Source organism: Castor canadensis, chromosome 5 (assembly GCF_047511655.1).
Source record: "Castor canadensis chromosome 5, mCasCan1.hap1v2, whole genome shotgun sequence".
In the NCBI taxonomy this organism is placed as follows: Eukaryota; Metazoa; Chordata; class Mammalia; order Rodentia; family Castoridae; genus Castor; species Castor canadensis.
Window position 1 is genome coordinate 176,655,352 of NC_133390.1, and position 17,806 is coordinate 176,673,157.

Here is a 17,806-nt window from a genome sequence, read left to right on the forward strand (position 1 = left end):
TGCATGTCCCCACTGGGAACAAGCCAAAGAGCACTTGGCCTCTGCATAGAGAGCTGCTGGACGCACAGGATCCAAGGAGCGTTTTTCCAGCTCAAACCTCTGTCGCCATCGGAGACTGCAAAATTGAGGGATATGGTACTGCGAAGACACAGAGAAGACCGTAATGAGGTCCAAGCTTAAGCTATCCCTTCTCCTATGAAGGACAGCTATGTCTGGCAATGACGGGTGGTAGGAGAGGATGAGGCTTAGTAAAACTTTATTGAGCACTTGCTATGTGTCAGACACTGTTCTCAGAACCTTGACTCCCTTCATCCTCCTCACAGCCCTGGGAGAGAGATTCAATTATTATCCCCATTTATAGAGCAGAAAACAGAGGCTCTGAGGTTACTACTTCCAGGACCACAGTACGCCAGATGGCAGGGTTCCAATCCAGGTTCGGAAGAGCTAAATTACTCCACCTGGGAATTACCAGGCTCATCTTGGTTCTAGACTCAAAGCCAGAAAGCACCAACAATCAACACCCCCTACATCCTTTAGGGCGTCAAAAGGGGCAGGGCCCTACTGACACCTTGATTCTGGGCTTCCTGTCTCCAGAACTCTGGGAGAATAAAGTCCTATTGTTTTAAGGTGACAGTTGGGTGCTTTACTATGAGTAAATTCTCTCATCTTTACTATGAGTAAATTCTCTGTTCTCCAAGAACAGAGCCTGCAGCACGGATGCTCAGCAGGGGTTAGTAAAAGAACTGCAGAGAACATCACATCGTCTCTGTAAAGGTAGTAGCTTCGACCTCCATGACGGCAGAACAGGACGGCTTGTAGGTCACTGAGCCTCCAGCCCCTCCCCACTTGTGAGACAGAGCAGGTATGGAAGGGATTGGTGGAGATGTCCCTCAAACAAAGAGCAGCACAGGGGTTGCATCCGTCAAGAACCAAGTGCAGAGCCAGGCATGGAGAAGCATGCATGTAATCCCATCTACATGGGAGGCAGAGGCAGGAGGATGACAGTCTGAGGCTTGTCCAATCAAAGTGAGACCCCATCTGAAAAATGACTAGAGCAAAAAGGGTTGAGAGGCACAGGCATGTCACACAAGCCCCCCTGAGACACTGTCCATACTAACAGAACAGAAAGTCCACCACACACTTGTGAGTAACCGTGAGATAGCCCACCACACAACCCACATGATGGGACCTAGTGAGGACTGAAAGCACAAGGACGGGGAAGGACTGACCATGTGACAACAGAAGAACGTGTGGTGGGCTCCGTGTATAGGTATACCTGCTGCCTGAGGCAACTCATGGAATGGGGCACAGGCTGCCTTGGGGTCAGGAGGCTGGGACTTGGCAGTAGCAACAAGCCTTAATTACCAGTGTTTAATCTATGGCCATGCCATACCTATCTAAAACCAAATTTTCAACAGAAATACTTTTTGTAAGCATGGGCTCCAGCTTCCCAAACTTGGGCCATATGCTCATGTGGCCACTTTCTTACTGGGTGACCTCTCACTGTGGTTTTAGGCCACTTAGTCAAGATGATCCAAACACAGCAGTGCTCGGCAAGTGAGATGAGAGTTTCCAGTCCCTGTCTGCAGTGATGAGTCCCCTTCCCAGCTGAAGAACAAGAGCCACCAGCTTCCATTAATTACCATGCCATTGCATTTGGGGTTGGGGCAGGAGGGGACAATAAAAGTCCCATGACCTGAGCAATCCAAAAGCCCAGCATGGAGAAGGACACTGGCTGTTCAGATGTACTACTCACAGGTGTTCCAGTTTTTAGAATTCTTGGCTCTCTCAAGAGCCAGAAATTAAAGTCTTAGCACAAACTGTTGGTTCCTGACCTAGTAGTGGTTCTTGGAAGGCTTCAAGTTCTCTGGCTGTTTGGTTTTGGATTGGGGTTTTTCCCCTAATATTTTACTATAAAAGCCACTTTCATTGATCGGTGGACATCACGCAGGGTTCCAGAGTGGCACGTGGGAGACAGAGAGACCGTCAGCACCAACTCTCCCACTTCTCCTGTCTTCCCTGAGTACACGGCCAGGAACCAGATGTTCCATACCCTCCCCCACAGGGCCATAGACTAGGTTCCCTGGCCCCTCTATGCCTGCCCACATTTAGGTCAGGCACAGTGTTAAGACAGTGACATATATCATACACCTTCTTTAGAAATGACAACCCATCCAGGGCCTGTGTAACTGGTGGTCCATGATGGAAGTCACCATGACTGTCCTGCTGCTGTCTGCCCCATCCGTGGCCATCACCCCTTTTTCCCCTGTAGCTGGAGGAAACTTAGCACCACCCCCTCCAGCACCACTGCAGCACCCACCTGCCCAAGTGTTCCTGTAGCACCTGGTAGACACTGATCCTGAAGGTCTCGTTGTCAAAGCGTTCCCGGATGTAGTCCTTATAGATCCGGAATTCTGCTGCAGTCACAGCTTCCCCTTCTGGGATCTTGGAAAGATCAAACCGGAATTCCCGGTGGTGGTACCGTGGGTGGAAGAATTCTTTGTCGTGTTCCACTGGAAGGGGAAGAAAACACACCAGCAGCAAAAGCCCATTAGTCTCTGGGTTTCTTTCTCCTGGCACAGAGTCTAAGTACCTGGCCTGAGCTGGGTGAAGATCAGTACAAAGCAACCCCTGGTGGCAACTGCCCATCCCACATTGACACCCTGCAAACCCCACGGTCATCTTGAGCAACTAAGTATCCAACTAGCTGGGGCTCAGCCGCCAACTAGCAGTGTGGCCCTGGACAAGGTACCAGGCAACCTGCAATGACCTGGGTCTCACTATCTAAAAAATGAGGATAATAATTGCTCTTCAGGGAACGTCGTGAGGGTGAGGAGTTAATTCACACAAGTGGCTTATCATCTATTAGGGCTTGATAATGGTAACTATCACTGGTGACATGCACCTGGCTTCGCCAATCCTGGGACAGCTTAGGCCAGTGGTTCTCAGCCTTGGCTGAACTTAAGAATCACTGTGAACACTTTTTGAAAATAAGCATGCCCCGGCTCACAGTGGTAAATATAACTATCAGCTCTGACTGAGACCTGATCTGTAGAGTCTGACATTTTCCATGGTGTAAATGTTGCCATCTTGGCAGACTTCAAGGATCCTGAACACGAAGCTGGGAAGAGAAGCCCACAGGGGGCTCTGGCACCATGCTGTTCTTACCCCATCCTGACCCATGTGAATGAATCAACAGCTCTGGGGAGGGGTCTGGAAGCCTGCACTTTTTCAAAGCACCCCACGTATTTCCAAAAGGTAGCCAAGGTTTACAATCACACCCTCAGACTAACAGCCGGAAAAGAGGTGAAGGACAAAGCCTAGGGGCTTCCAAAAATGACATCAGGCCAAAATAAGGAAAAGGATCCCAGCTTTCTGCCTTCTCCTGGTGGTGATGTGAGACTAGACAGCATGTCCGTCTCACAGGTGATACTAGGGTGGAGATAAACCCAAGGACAGGGTTTCCACGATGGCCCTGGGCTGCCATGCCTACTGAAGCACAACACTGAAAGTCATTAAGTGCTGGCAGAGGCAGGATGACCAGCTCCAGCTGGCCCTAGCATCTGCAGGACCTCTCCTCTCCTGAAGACAGAGCTCCATCCGTCTGCCTGTGGTGGGTGGGGGGACCTGAGTGACAGGAAAGAGGAGAGCCAGTATGGCCAGAAGAAAGGAGACGTAGGCTAGCATACTTCCAATTTAGGAGTCCTGAAAGCTCTCAGGCTGTGCAGCTCCAGGAAGGAAGCAGGACAGAAACACCACTGAGGGAAGAGGCTCCTACCACTAACATCCCAAAGGCCCTTCCTACAGATAGATCTCATCTTTCTAAGGGTAGCAACCTTAGTAACAGCTGGGAAAGATATTGGGGAGGCAGGGAGCACTGAGAAGTTAGTACTCTTTGGGCTGCTCCCTACTGGGCAGAAAGAGCAGAGAAAGGCCCTGAGGCCAGGAGCTCTGGCTGGACAAAGAGGCTGGGCCTTGGGACAGTCTGGGGAAGGTGACCTCTGACTGTAGCTGCTGGAACCCCAAGTTACTCATGGAGAGCTGACTGGAGGGAAGGACTTCCAGAAACTACCCTGTGTGCTTCCCAGTGACTGCTCTGCCCCGCACGGCTCCTCACCCCACAAGGAGCACTCTCTGGCCTGCAGAGGAAAGGAGGGCCACAGGTGCCACCTGTCCCTCTCATTTGTTGATGGAGAAGTGGGAGGGAGGGTTCCTTCTGGCAGCTGCTAGGAAGGGCAGTCCACTGGGAGTCATGTGAGCCTGGGGAAGTGCCCCATGGTAGGAGGGAAGGCAAAGAGCCTGGGCCAGTCCCTGCCACCTGCTAGTTCATTCCACCCCCATGTCGCCTTCGGAGGGGAACACAGCATGGCATTGGCACAGCACTGGAGACCTGCAGGTGTCAAGGGGCACACCCAGGGTCACAGAGCTAGGTTTCCAACACAGGTCCCACCCAAACCAGAGACAGACCTTAGTCACCGTGTGTCTCTGCAGCCATGTGGACAGCCCAGCAAGGAAGTTTCTCCACTTCTGATACAGAACTTCTAATTGCGTTATTACATGCTTAGTGTGTGCATGAACCACAGGTGTGCCAGTCACTGAACTGTCACAGAGGGAACCTCACATAAGAACCCCACCCAGAAAAACAGCAGAACATAGCCAGCCACCCACCCCTCCTCGACTTCCCAAACCATAGCATGCTTCAGCCTGTCTTCAACCCACCGCACAGGAACGAGGTGTATTTTCTTCTGCACCTGGCTTCTCTAACTCATCCACATTACCTTGAGTGTTCACTCATCCTCACTGCTGCAGATTCAGCTAGATTCCACTCCAACCATCTGTGCATGCTATAGTTCCTGGGCCCTTTGGGAATTACCCAACTGGGGTTCCTGAGGCAGGGCAATTCTTGAGTTTTGGTGTACATGGCGTGTGGGCATGCCACATGGAACTGGGCATGCCCAGCTGCAGCAACAACACATGCTCTTCTCCCAGAGTATGGCACCAGGGAGGTTTGCGAGCGTGAGGGAGGAGGTCTGCCATGAAGGGGAAGGAACATCTGGGGACCACTCACGGCTATGAGGTGTTTTTCTCCAGGGGACAGAGAGAGGTGAAAGCACTGGGGAACCAAGGCCCAGGAGGTGGCTGCAAGTCCTGGAGAGCACCTCTGACCCCAAGGAGCAGTCAGTGCATGTGCCCCCAGCCCCCACCGTGCACCCTAGGGAGTAGCTCCCAGTACACCCCACCCACCACCACACCCAATCCAAGTCCCTAAAGACCACCCCATAGTCACCTGGGTGAGATAATGGTGGACATCCTGTAGGATGGAGGCAGGTAGCAATCAACACAGGGCTCCTCCCACTGTGAAAGCCTTTAATGGCCCCCCAACACCCAGCCACCTATCTTAGACCTGACTGCAGATGCAGCCTCTTCTTCCCATCCACATCACTAGTGCTCCCCAGTGCTCAGCTTGGTCTCCTCACACTCCACCGCCATGACAGTTTGTCCTCAACTGTGGTTACAACCCACATGCAGAAGGCTCCCTGCATGCAGGGGGCCTTACATGCAAATGACCTACTTCTACATGCAAATGACTCCTACATTCTAATGACGTCCTACATGGAGATGAGCCTATATGCAGATGACCTCCTGTATGCAAATGACCTCCTGTATGCAAATGAACCTGCAGATGACCCACACACACAGATGGTTTTATCTCTTGCCAGTATGCCTCCCCTTACCTTCGTGACATCTCCCATTATAACCCTCAAAAGGCAATTCCAAGTTAGTTCCCTAAACCATTCATGAATTTCTTTCACCGGGCCTGGTTCTGTGGTTGAGCAGCCTCAACCACACAAGCTTGTCTCCACACAAGCTGAGAGGCTGAAGTCACCCTCAATACCCCTCCTCTTGCTTCACTCTAACCCTACACCAAGTTCTACCAACTTGGGCTCTTCCGTCCATTCATTTCCCTCCAGCTCCACACAGTTGAGAGTCTGTGCTCTACCCATAGGCGGGAGCAGGCTGTTGTGGAAAATGTCCCCTTAGAGTTCCACAGGAGGTGTTCACATGGTGCTACGGAGGGTGAGGAGGGCACTGCTGACAGATGGCACCCACAGTCTCTTCCAGCCATCTTTCCTGCTCCTCCCCCAGCAGAAGAGGCCAGAAGAGACTCGAGGCAGTGGTGCATTCTGCAATCTTGCACAGGAGTGCAATAGGCATGAGTCCTGAGTGCTTCTCAGGAACTCGGGGTTCCACACCGAGTACTCCTAGCCATCATCTACTGGAAGCAGTGAGGCAGGGCTGATACCCACTTCACGGATTAAGAAACTGAGGCTCAGAGAAGTCAGGTAACTTGTCCATGGTCATAAGTTAGGTGAGCACTGAAGCCCACACCTTTGACCTCCACACTCGCTAGAGCCAGGTAGCCTGAGTGTGAGTCTTAGCCAAGCTTCTCACCAGCTATGTGACTTTGGCCAAGTTATTGAAACTCTGTGCCTCTCTTCCTCAGAGGCATACAACATGGCCCTTTCCAACACAGGAGTGCCTGGCAAATGGCAATTTGCGTTGGCCACTGTTATGGGGTCTCTAACCCGATGAGCCAGTGGGGCAGAAGCAGCACGGTGGGCACATGAGCATTTACTCATTTAGTTACGACCCGTTTACTTGCAAAAACAAAGAAGAACTGTAACAGGCCAAACAGTAAAGAACACACCTGACAATAAACACACTTACCAAGTCACAAGTCACACCCAACCGAGAAAGAAAACACTGGCGTGTAATCACAAAGTTTCTTGCAACAGCTATGTAAGATATTTTAATGCAAAAGACATACTGTTAACATACTGTTAAGACAGTTGAGCTATCAGTTATAAAGGTTTTCTAAATTAAAGAAACTCATAAAGTGATCAACTAAATTCCTATTGAACATTTGTGGGCAATCTGGTTTGGCTTTCTGAGTGAATTTCCTTCACAAATTATTTGCATACAAGAGAGGCATGAACCGTGGTGTCCTTTTGTTCTTCCTGAAGCACCTGTCATCAAATGTTCTGAAATAAATGTGTATGAATTATCCAAGAAAGAATGCCATGACCAGATCACCTACCCTCTCCAAAAAAAAAAAAAAAAAGCAGTGAATAACTCAAAGGACAAAACAAATTCCAAGTCTTGCCCTCCCAAGGTTTATTTCATATGGAGGCCACTCTCAGTGTGCTCTGTGCGATTTCAGCCCTGACACCAAGACGACTTCATTGTGGTCACTAAGGTAGATGGAAGTTTGCATGTGTTTATAGGAGAACACAGCTTTGCACATACTTCTGAAATGACCAGAGTTGATGGCCTGGGACTTGGGTTTTAAGCCAGTGTCTAGAATCCATATCTGTTCTGAGCCCGTCGAGAAAACCTTCCATGAAGACCCATGGCCTGAGGAGTCACCTGCTCTCCCACAGGTGGCCTTTGCATTCTGGCGCCCCGCTGTAAGAGAACTGACACTGCAAACATCTCTTCCATCTTCTGGAGATTCAAAGACCCAATTCCCCAAGACCAAAAGATGATCCCAAAGTGAACAGGTTCTGGAAAAAGGCACCCTGATAGCAAGCACCCCATGACAGCCCCAGTGTCGATTTACAAAAGCCTGAAGCCCCAGCCCCCAAACTGAAGAAGGGAAGTCTGGGCTAGAAGGTATCAATAAAGGGTTAGAGGCAGGAAGGTACAAGAAGCCAGCCCTGGGGGACCCCTCTCATGACCCTCTGACATGTCAGGAAAGATCCCAGGGTTCCAGATGGAATCGCCCATCAGCTGTGGGGTTCTTCCTCCCACAGAGTCCTCTGACCAAGGGGATCACAACACCAAGTCAACTGGCAGCCTGCTGTGTAGACGTGCAAAGGGAGCCCACACTCAGACAATCCCTCGCATGGTGTATAGACCATGCTTCATGGAACTGTGTCCAACACACTCAAAATGAGGAGCATGAACCCCAAAATATACTTACTTACTGTGTACCTAACAATATACAGAGACAAAGCAGTATAATAACACTTAACAAATGTGAGAAAAAAGATATAAAACCACCTATTTCCCCTGCCTCCCAGTGGATCACCTTGGCCGGGGGCACAGCTCACTACGATGCCACAAGCAGGTAGCATGTCTTTCTCTAGAGAAGCCTGGTGGACACTCCCCCAGTCAAGCCATGTGATCTCAAGGGAACTGCCATCTTGTGTGATGACCCCCTTCTCGCGAGTGGAGGGATGACAGGAAACAAGCCCCAAACCTGACCAGAAGCCTGACCTTATTGTTACCAGAAGCTAGTGAGAGAGTCAGCATGTTTTCTTTGCCTTGAACTCTAAACACTCTGGGCAGCCACAGCCCACTGCCAGGAGGAGGAAGCTGGTGAGGGTGTGTGTGTGTGTGTGTGTGTGTAAGAGAGAGAGAGAGAGAGAGAGAGAGAGAGAGAGAGAGAGAGAGAGAGAGACCCAGGCAGAACGGCAAAACGGGCAAGGCTGGAATGGCACAGGGGGTCCCGGCCATGGTCTGAGGTCAGTAGTCTGAGGCCAACCTTCCTGAAGGTCAGTGTTGTAGCTCTCAGGTCTGTGAACAATGTTGAGCTCCACCAAGCAAGTCCTCTTTAAGCTCTTTAAGCTGATTAGAGTTGGGGTGCTTTGCAACAACAGCAGTTCTGAGCCAACAAACATGGGCCCAATTATCACACACCCAGAAACACACAGGTAGGAAATGCACACACAGGACTGGGCCGTCTCAAGGTGACCATTCACTATGAGAACTGCTTTCTTGGGCTTGTGTAATTTCCAAATACATCAAGATGTGCCCCTTGACCAAGCTCTGTAAGAACAGGGGCTACAACAGCCTACATCCTGCACCCCCAGACCCAGCCCGGCCTGGTGGTTCACAGGGCTTCCTAAATCTACAGATTGAACAGATTACTCTCTGCTTAACTCCTTCCTAGACTTTAAGTAAATTATCTTACTAATAAAACACACACACAGCAAAGAGCACAGAGGGTAGGTGTCCCCAAATCCTGGTGGATTTCCGTAACACAGACACACCCAGAACAGGCCGCAACCCACTCATTACCAGCACCAAAGACGTATCAGCAGGGCCTGCCCACACCTCCCCCTTCTTCCCAAAAATGAACACCACCCTACCGACACCAGGTGCCTTCGTCACATGACACCTGACTACGTGGCCTTCTGTACCTGTTTCCACTGCTTGGCTTTGCCATTGCTGGGTGGGACCCCATAGTACACACAGGCCAGAACTTATCTTTAGACAGGCATTTGGGCTTTCTAGCCTGTAGCCATTAGAAACAGCACATTCAGCAGGCACCGGTGGCTAATGGCTGGAATCCTAGCTACTCAGGTGGCAGAGATCAGGAAGATCATGGTTCAAAGCCAGCCTGGGCAAATACTTCCTGAGACCCTATTCTGAAAAAACCATCACGAAAACAAGGGTTGGCAGAATGGCTCAAGTGTTAAGAATGCCTGCCTAGCAAGTGTGAGGCCCTGAGTTCAAACCCCAGTGATACAAAAAAGAAAGAAAGAAGACAGAAAGAAACCGTGCGCTCTCACACAGCTCTTGGTGGACGTCTTTCTATTGAGTGAATGCCTTCAGCAAGATCACTGCATCAGTAAAGCTTGGTTATGGGTCAAATGCTTGCATGTCAAGGATTTAGAGGAAACAGTCTGGAAAGAGATGGTTCATTCTGTTATTTTCACCACTCTGCAGGTGGGAGTTCCTCACAGGGGAGGTACTGAATGAACTCTTAGGAAGAGTGAGGTTGGCTATCCCCAAAGGACAGGGAACAGCATCGCAACTGAAGGCCTGAGGGACAAGAAGCAACATGTGGATGAGTGTAGGTGAGAAGTCTGTTGGGAATAATCAGAAAAAGACAAGCTTGTTCTTCACTGGGAAGGTTCTCGAATGCCGTGCTAAGGATTCAATCCTTAACCCCATTCAACGAGACTAGTTTGGTCTGTTGCTGTGGGGGTGGTGCCATGGTGAGATCTACTTTAGACAGAGGCCAGGTGATCCAATGGTAAGTGTTATGGGGGGAGGTTAACAGGGCAGGAGCTCTAGGAGAGCCTGGATCGGGATGGTATGTACCCAGTACACATGTTCCCTTCCCCCTTCCTGCACTCAGGCCAGGCATCACTAAACAATCACACATTCTTTTCTTCCACCTGGCACTCACTTTGCCACTACCAACCCTGGCTGGCCCAGGAGGAGAACGACGGTATTTCCTATCCCCTGTCTTGACTACAGAAAGGGAGGACAGGCAAGAAGTCCTTCTCCAGGAAAACCAACAGACCTGATGCAAGGGTTTGAAAAGCAGGAAATGGAGAAGGGGTGTCCAGGGCTGCTCGGAAAGGCCTGGGGGGCAACAGGACCATGGGCAAAGAGAAAAAGAGGCACACAGCTCAGAGGGGAACACTGGGGCAGACAGCTAGAGAGAGAGGTCCAGAACTCCCTGAGTGCTCGAGTCTGGACCTTTGAGCTGAGTTTTCATAAAGTCATTCAGGAAACTTGCTTATACAATGGAAGGACTAGGGGACCACAGGTAGCCGTGTCTCCTGTGTGGGAGACAGAGTCCATGATCACTGTAAGAGATAGGCCCAAGGGAAGGCCGAGCAGAGAACAAGGAGGGAACAATGACCAATGGTAGCCCATACAGATAAAGACGACAGGGACACCATTCACTGGATGTGGTCACTGGCCTCAGAAAGCAGTTCTTATGGGGACAGCCGTGCAGGACACCTGAACTGCAGAATGGTGCCTGTCCTGGTGGCAGGGTGCTGTGGGTTCTCCCGCAGGGCTCTGCACTTCCTCCACCCAGCGGGGAAGAGCTAAAAATGTACGGTACACAAGTTTGTCACCAAGCAGCTCCCTCCAAAACTTTATGGTGTTTTAGGAAAAAACTGGCCAGCTTCCAGACTATGTGGTCCTCTCACTGCCCTCAAAGATGCCGCCAAGCTCTGAGACAGGAAGAAATAGTTTAGGAGCACAGGAACACTTTCCAGGCAAAAGCCGCTAGTCCACGTGAGAATTCTGCACCCCTGGCCGGTGAGCTCAGATGGATCCAAGGCTCTTTGCTGCTGTCGGCACTGAGGCAGACCCTCAAATGAGGAGGATCAAGGAAGCAGCAGAACTAACCGAAGTGCACACGACAACCAGCAGCTACAGCTGGACGGCTGTGACCCTGACTGCTTAGGTCTCATCCCCTAGGCCCTCGCCCAGCAACTACCCTTGCTGCAGGGATACAACCCGGAAGATCCTGGCACAGAATCCACTGGACCTGACCTGCCAAGGCGATTTATGGTCCTGCATCCTCAGGGATGTGAAATTCGAGGATGGTTCGTCATTCACACAAAGATTTGCATGGCAAGGCAGAGGGATGGGAAAAGGGCAATCCCAAGTTCTGGATACCCAGGGTTCCACGCGCTCCGCTCCCAGCTCCTGGGAAACAGCACACAGAGCCGAAGTGAAGGGCAGTGCAGAAAACACAGGGGATCCTCACACCTGTCCCCACCATCAGCAAGCACCCCATGGCCTCCCCAGCATGCACGCAGAGGCAAAAGCCCTTGGTGGCTTGCCACAGTAGAGCAGTTGGTAGAAGCCCATCTAGACGGCAGCATCTTCACCTATGCAGCCCCTGCGCCAGGTGACAGCCACCATATCACCATCTTTATGCCTAACCGTGGTAAAGCGCACCTAAAGAAAATGCACTGTTCTGACTGCTTTTAGTTCAGTGGTGTCAAACACACTCCACCCCATAAAACTCTCTCTATTCTCTGCTCCTTCCCCCACCCAGCCCCTAGCAACCACCATTCTACTTCCTGTCTCTGTGAACCTGACTCCTCTAAGAACCACCCCCTATCCATGAACCAGGCAGCAATTTTCTCTCCCTAACTGACTTAGTTAACTCAGCACAATACCCTCAAAGCTCATCCATGCTTTAGCAGGTGTCAGAATTTCCTTCCTTTTCAAGGCTGAATAATACTCCAGTGTGTGAACAGACCACATTCTATTCATCCGTCCCTGGAACTGGGGCCACCTCTCCATGTCAGTCACTGTGAATAATGCTGCTCTCAACGTGGGTGTGCAAATGTCTCACGGAGACCCTGCTTTCATTTTTTTCATAGCGTGTAGAATGCTGGGTCGTACAATAATTCTATTTTTATCATTTTGAAGAACGGCCCCACTATTTGCCCCGGCAGCTGCCTCATCTTACACTCCTGCCAACGATGCACAAGCATCCTGACCTCTGCACATCCTCACCCACAATTGCTGATTTCTCTTCTGCTCGGTTAGCTGCCAGGTGTGAGGAGGAGCCGGCTTTCTCTCTCACTGGCCTGAATGCCACCTCCCCTGTGCCTCGCACATGGCATCTCCTTGAGTCCTGCTCAGAAGCACAGACGCAGACGCTGAGGCTGAGTGGAAAGTCACTTGTCCACAGTCACAGCTGATCTGAAGTCCCAGAGGCCAGAGCCTCACTACCAGCCACACTGTCTCTCCTTCACCTGGGAACCACCACCAACCTCGTACTGGGGAGGTGATTAAATGAAGCAGCTCGACGTACACGAAGCCTCTGGCACACTCCACGGGTTCACATCAATGTCCATAAAAGAAATCTCAGAGAGCAAGGGCTCTGTGTGTGACTCTGGTCCCTCCCTGAGTCCTCCTTGTGAATTCTGCCCCTGCCTGATGCAGAATCACCCTCAGAGGGAGGCAGCAGCCTCTGTGGCTTTAACCACACACACTCCCCCACCCCCCCACTGGTTCCCAAATCCAGGGCAGGGCCCTGCCTGGAGAAGGGCACATGCAACACTGTCTCCCCCACTCTGAGCAGCTGCTTCAAATCTAGGACGTTCCACCAAGTGCTCAAATAGCAACCAGGTCCCCAGAACCCCCCACCAGCCCACCAAGAGGGTTTGGGGAGACACAGCCTTCTTGTTGATCCAGGGAGGGGGCTGCACCCGAGGCATCCTGGGCGTCTCTGGTCCTGAGCATGGCGGTCTGCACAGATGTTGGGGCGGGGCGGCCGAGCTGACTGCAAGATTAAACACTTCAATGTGACCATGTGGACTGCTCGACAATGTTACCATTGTCAACTACAGGCTTAGGGCCGGGCGGGGAGGAAGGAAAGATGGGTCTAATTATCTCTGGACCAGGGCCAGTGGTTTGCCTAAAGAGACCCAGGAGAAGGAGGAGGTGAAAGAAGGGCTGTCTGTGTAGATCTGTCCTTCAGCCATGAACCAAGGCAGCTATCCCTGACCCCCGCATCTGTCTCCCCGAGGGTCCCGGGTTCCAACCCCATCCCCAGCTCACTGTAAATGAAGGGAAGCAATGGAAACCAGGTTACAGGGCTTCTATGGCTGGGGTGACTGTGCCCCTGCCCTGCCTCCCCACTTCCAGGCACGCTGAGCAATGTCACAATAGGTGTTGGGGGAGGTGCTCCTGGTATCCCGTAGATCAAGGTCAAGAATCCTATGACGCTGAGACAGCCCCACAGCAACTGGTGCAGCAGCACATCTGTGACCCAGGGACTGGGGAATGGGGAAGGGGGTACCTGAGGCGGGAGGATGGTTTGGGCCCAGGAGTTCAAGGTCAGTCAAGGACACATGCAAGGCCCTGCTCCAAATGTTGACAGTGCTGGTGGAGAATCACGGGGGTCAAGAACCCTGGCCTGAGCCCCTTGTGGGTCATCAGCCAGGCGTGGCCCAGGCTGACTGGGCCCGTGCTCCTCTCCATGAAGGAATGGCCCCTCGGTCTTCTAGTCAACACCCCACCCACTTTAACCTACACAGAGCTCAGCCCGATGCTCTACCTGGCCTAGGTGCTGCACCTGTGCAGACAAAGATGGCAGCCCCAGGCCTCATGTGGCCAGGAAGCCCTTGAAACCTGACTAGTGTGGCCGAGGAGATGAGTGTTTCATTTTATTTCACTATACATAATGTAAATCTAAAAACCACATGAGGTTCGTGGCCTTCCCACTAGACAGACAGACAGACAGAGCATCGGTATCATGTGATCCTCACTGCTCCCTGACACTGAGGTACCATCTGCTTCAAATGAAGGGACAAAAAACCTGACCAAGGTAATAAAGGGCACCTCAGACCAGGTCAGCCTTGCCATTAAGGACACACAAAGGTCTCTGTCGTCCCTTGCCATACAAAAGTCATGGTCATGGACCACAGCTGGCCCTAGATTTTCCTTTGGGTAAACAAGGGGGGGTATGTGCCATCGCCAATGCTTCCTGTTGCACATATATAAACACTTCAGGCATTGTAGAGGAATGTGCAGATTACATTCACCAACAGGCTAAGTGGCTCCGAAAAAAGTCCCTCGAAACTCAGATATCCACACAGGTATGGGATCAAATAAAATCCTGGCTCCTCTCCAGGACATGCTTCCTACCCTTTCTGGGGCCTATACTTGCCATTATTCTCTTGCTTGTGTTTGGGCCTTGCATTTTAAACTTACTTGTCAACTTCGTTTCCTCTCATCTAGAATCCATCAATCTACAGATGCCCCTGATGGAATTAAAAATGACCTACTATCTTGGTCCCCTCGATAACCCCCTCTCGTGGTCAGTCCTGACGCTGTGGGCCCCTTCATCGCCCCCTGTCAGCAGGAAGCAGTCACTGAATAGACTTTGTCATCCCTATTTCTAACAGCAGTTAGGGCAGTCATTGAGAGGGGAACTTGAAGGGTGGACTGTGGGAGGTCCACATATACCCAAAAGGTGTTGATTAGCCCCTTCTCCTTCCCAAGAAACGTCCATTTGCACTTCTCCTTCACGCCAGTCCATGCCAAAACCTCCACCCTCGGGTAATAAAAAATATAAAATAAAATAAAAACTATAAAACCCGATTTCCAACCTAACCCAGGGGACTACTGGTTTCCAGGTCCCACAACATGACCCCATGTGACGTTTCCTTTCTATCCACAAATAAAACCTTTTTAACCTTTCGAGTCCGCCTTTGATTTCCGCCTAAGCGCGAAACAAGGGCCCTCAATGCAGTTCACACAGCGTGTGCTGACGTAGGTGACATGGTTTGCCTTCCAAAGAGGCTCCACGTGTGGGAAACTCCGTGGAAGCCAGGAGAATGCTGTTCCAGAGCTGGGGGTTTGCGGCCCCTGGCAGCTGGCCACTGGTGGCTCCAAGTTCTACCAGTTCAGGCAGGACCATCTTTGTGCCAGTCACAGAGTCATGGTGTCCCTGGGAGGAGCGGACACTCACCACCACACACGTGGTGAGCAACAGTACCTAGAACGGTCATCAGACATGGCCACGTCAGTAGCACAGGGCTCTACGCCAGGCTGGCCCTGCCCCATGGCCTCTTCCCCAGGCTGAGCGGGCCTCAGCTTGGCAGCCACCCTCCCTTAGGCCCTGTCATTTCCTTCCTGGAACTCACCTGCTGAGACCCTTTGACGGACTGCCTGCCGACCTGCCCGGGAACTGTCCTTGCTTGTAGATTTTCACTCCCAGAGAGTAAGAACCAAGTGGAGGAGTCGAACCCCGGCCTCTCCACTGTGGCGCTATGGAGCTGTAAGTCTCTGCTACCTCCTCAGAGTGTGAGCACTGACACCTCTGGGACATGGGCTCACACTGGGAAAAAGGACAAGTTTCACGGGCTTGACCTAGACCAGGGGTTCTGACAATGGAGCCCCAGGACCACCTGGGTGCTTGTTCACATGCAGACTGCTGAGCCCCACTGCATCGCTAACTTGGGGTGGCAATGCCAGTCTGGAGATCCTACTTTGAGAACCAGCAGGATGTGGAGTGGTGTCCCAGTCCACAGAGAGCCTGAAATGCCTGATACATTTAAATGTCTTCCACTATGGGAGCTGTCATTATTTGGCTGTTTGAGTCTGTTCTGCCCACACACTCTTGGCTTGGCACCTTAGTGGCTGTGGAAGTGCCCCCATGGACCAGTGTATGGAAGAAGCCCCCTCCTGGTCTCACTCAGCTTAGGAAGCAGTGAGGTTAAGCATGAGCCCTTGGGCCCAATGGGCTGGATAGGACACGGGCCCTACCAGTCATCAGCAGGGACTGAGGACAAGTTAACCCATCTCTCAGACATGGAGGCCCCTGGTTTGGGGGCTGTTTTGATTGCTGGAGGAGACAGAGGCTCACCATCAGAGTGGCAGAATTGGGTGTACTGTCTACAGGGCTTCCCAGCACAGCCCTGAAAGGGGGGTGGAAGGGAGCTGCAGCCCCCCTCCCCACTGCCCCGCACCTCCCAGGGCTGCAGGGGACCCAGACTTTCCACAGTGCAGACAGAGCCCCAGGGTCAGCTGGGCAGGCACAGCTGGTTTCAGGTATGTTAGCAGCAAACCAAATCAAATGAGAAATTCTAATCCTTCCTGGGGTCTGGGTTCCATCAGCCTAAACTCATTAGGCCAGAGATGCAGGTGCTGCAAAGAGGCGCTGGCTCTGCTCTGCTGGCTTCACCAGCTACGTCTCCCTTTCAAAATAAGAGTATTTGAACCCGGGTATAGAGGTGGGCAGAGGCGCCCCAGGAGCTGCTGGGGAAGGAGTAATGGAAACTGGAAATCTCCGAGCCCCTCATTCATCTCAAGTTCATGTGTTAAAAAACCACACCTGAATCCCTCATCAAAACACCCTTAAAATGACATTGTTGCCCTTTGAACTATTTCTAGTAGAAAAAAAGGAAGAACAACTTTTCAAGTGCATTTTGGTACCTGGGTGGAGGCACCCAGCAGAGCAGCAGATAGATTCTGAACAGCTCCAAGAGGGGTCTTCTTTCCTAGCCTTGGCTCCTCGACTGGTAACTTAAAAAAGGATTAAACAATTAAATTCACATAGCTTAAAAGCAGGCAGGTGGTGCCATGCTGTTGGCACAGGACAGTGGAGACCCCGGGGCGCAGAACAAGGAGCTCGGGGGAACTGGACTCTGTCTCTGCCAGGCCCTGCTCCCTGGGTGTGCTCACTTCCCAAAAACACACAAGTGTTCTTGATTTGTGCACTGTTTGGTACACATGTTGCACTTCCATAAACACTTTTATTAACAGTAAGCGCTGTGGCTCTACCCGTTCCCTGTCTGCTCAATCCAAATATGTCGCCAAGTCCCCTCTGTGGAAAGAGGCACAACCAGTCTAATGACAACTCTTTGGGAAAAGATCCCAACAGTCAGCATTAAGACATCTGCTCTCAGAAGCACAAGCGGACAAGGTCATGGAGCATTAGGCCCAATGCACATGACTGTGAAGGCCACGTGAGGCTTCCTCTTGCCTCCTGTAGGCTCTCCCTGAGCAAGGCTGGCTCTTGGTTGCTGCTTCCAGTGTCCTCAGAGCCAGTCACACAGGTCAGGATCAAGTGTAAGAGGGACAGCTCAGACACTGGGCCTCCAAAGCCAGGCACAGGTACTAGCTGTGCATCCTGCGGCCGGCTACTTCCTTCTCTGTGCTCAGTTTCCCAGTCTGCAAAAACAGGCTGATAATAATAGCCTCCACCTGAAACGTTGTTAGGACATTAAGTTATGATAAACAAAGGGGGAAAAGGGTGTGTGGCAGCTACGAAGATTATTATTATCACAGCTAACACTACAATCAAGATAGGAGACACGCCCTATGCCCCCAACGCAGCAGCCCTGTTCATGGGGCAGATCTACCTTCTAGATTGCACCAGGGAACTTGTGATTTAAGCTGCCTAAGAGTCTCTCCCCTAGAATGCTGGTTGAATGCAGCAGCTCAACCACTTAAGTTTCTAGAGTCTTTGCTTGCTCTACCATTGTTTGCACATTAACTTTTAATCCTTAGGTTCTTTCCTCAT

The 17,806-nt window shown here is 51.4% G+C and overlaps 1 protein-coding gene across 1 annotated transcript in view; it reads right to left on the minus strand.

Moving 5' to 3' along the window:
• The window catches only part of Bmp7 (bone morphogenetic protein 7), a 78,766-nt gene that overhangs the window by 45,107 nt on the left and 15,853 nt on the right, over window positions 1-17,806 (minus strand). Inside the window, exon 2 of the mRNA XM_020170147.2 lies at window positions 2,321-2,513. Within this exon, the coding sequence (XP_020025736.1) occupies window positions 2,321-2,513 (193 nt within the window). The remainder of the gene's footprint in view (window positions 1-2,320; window positions 2,514-17,806) is intronic.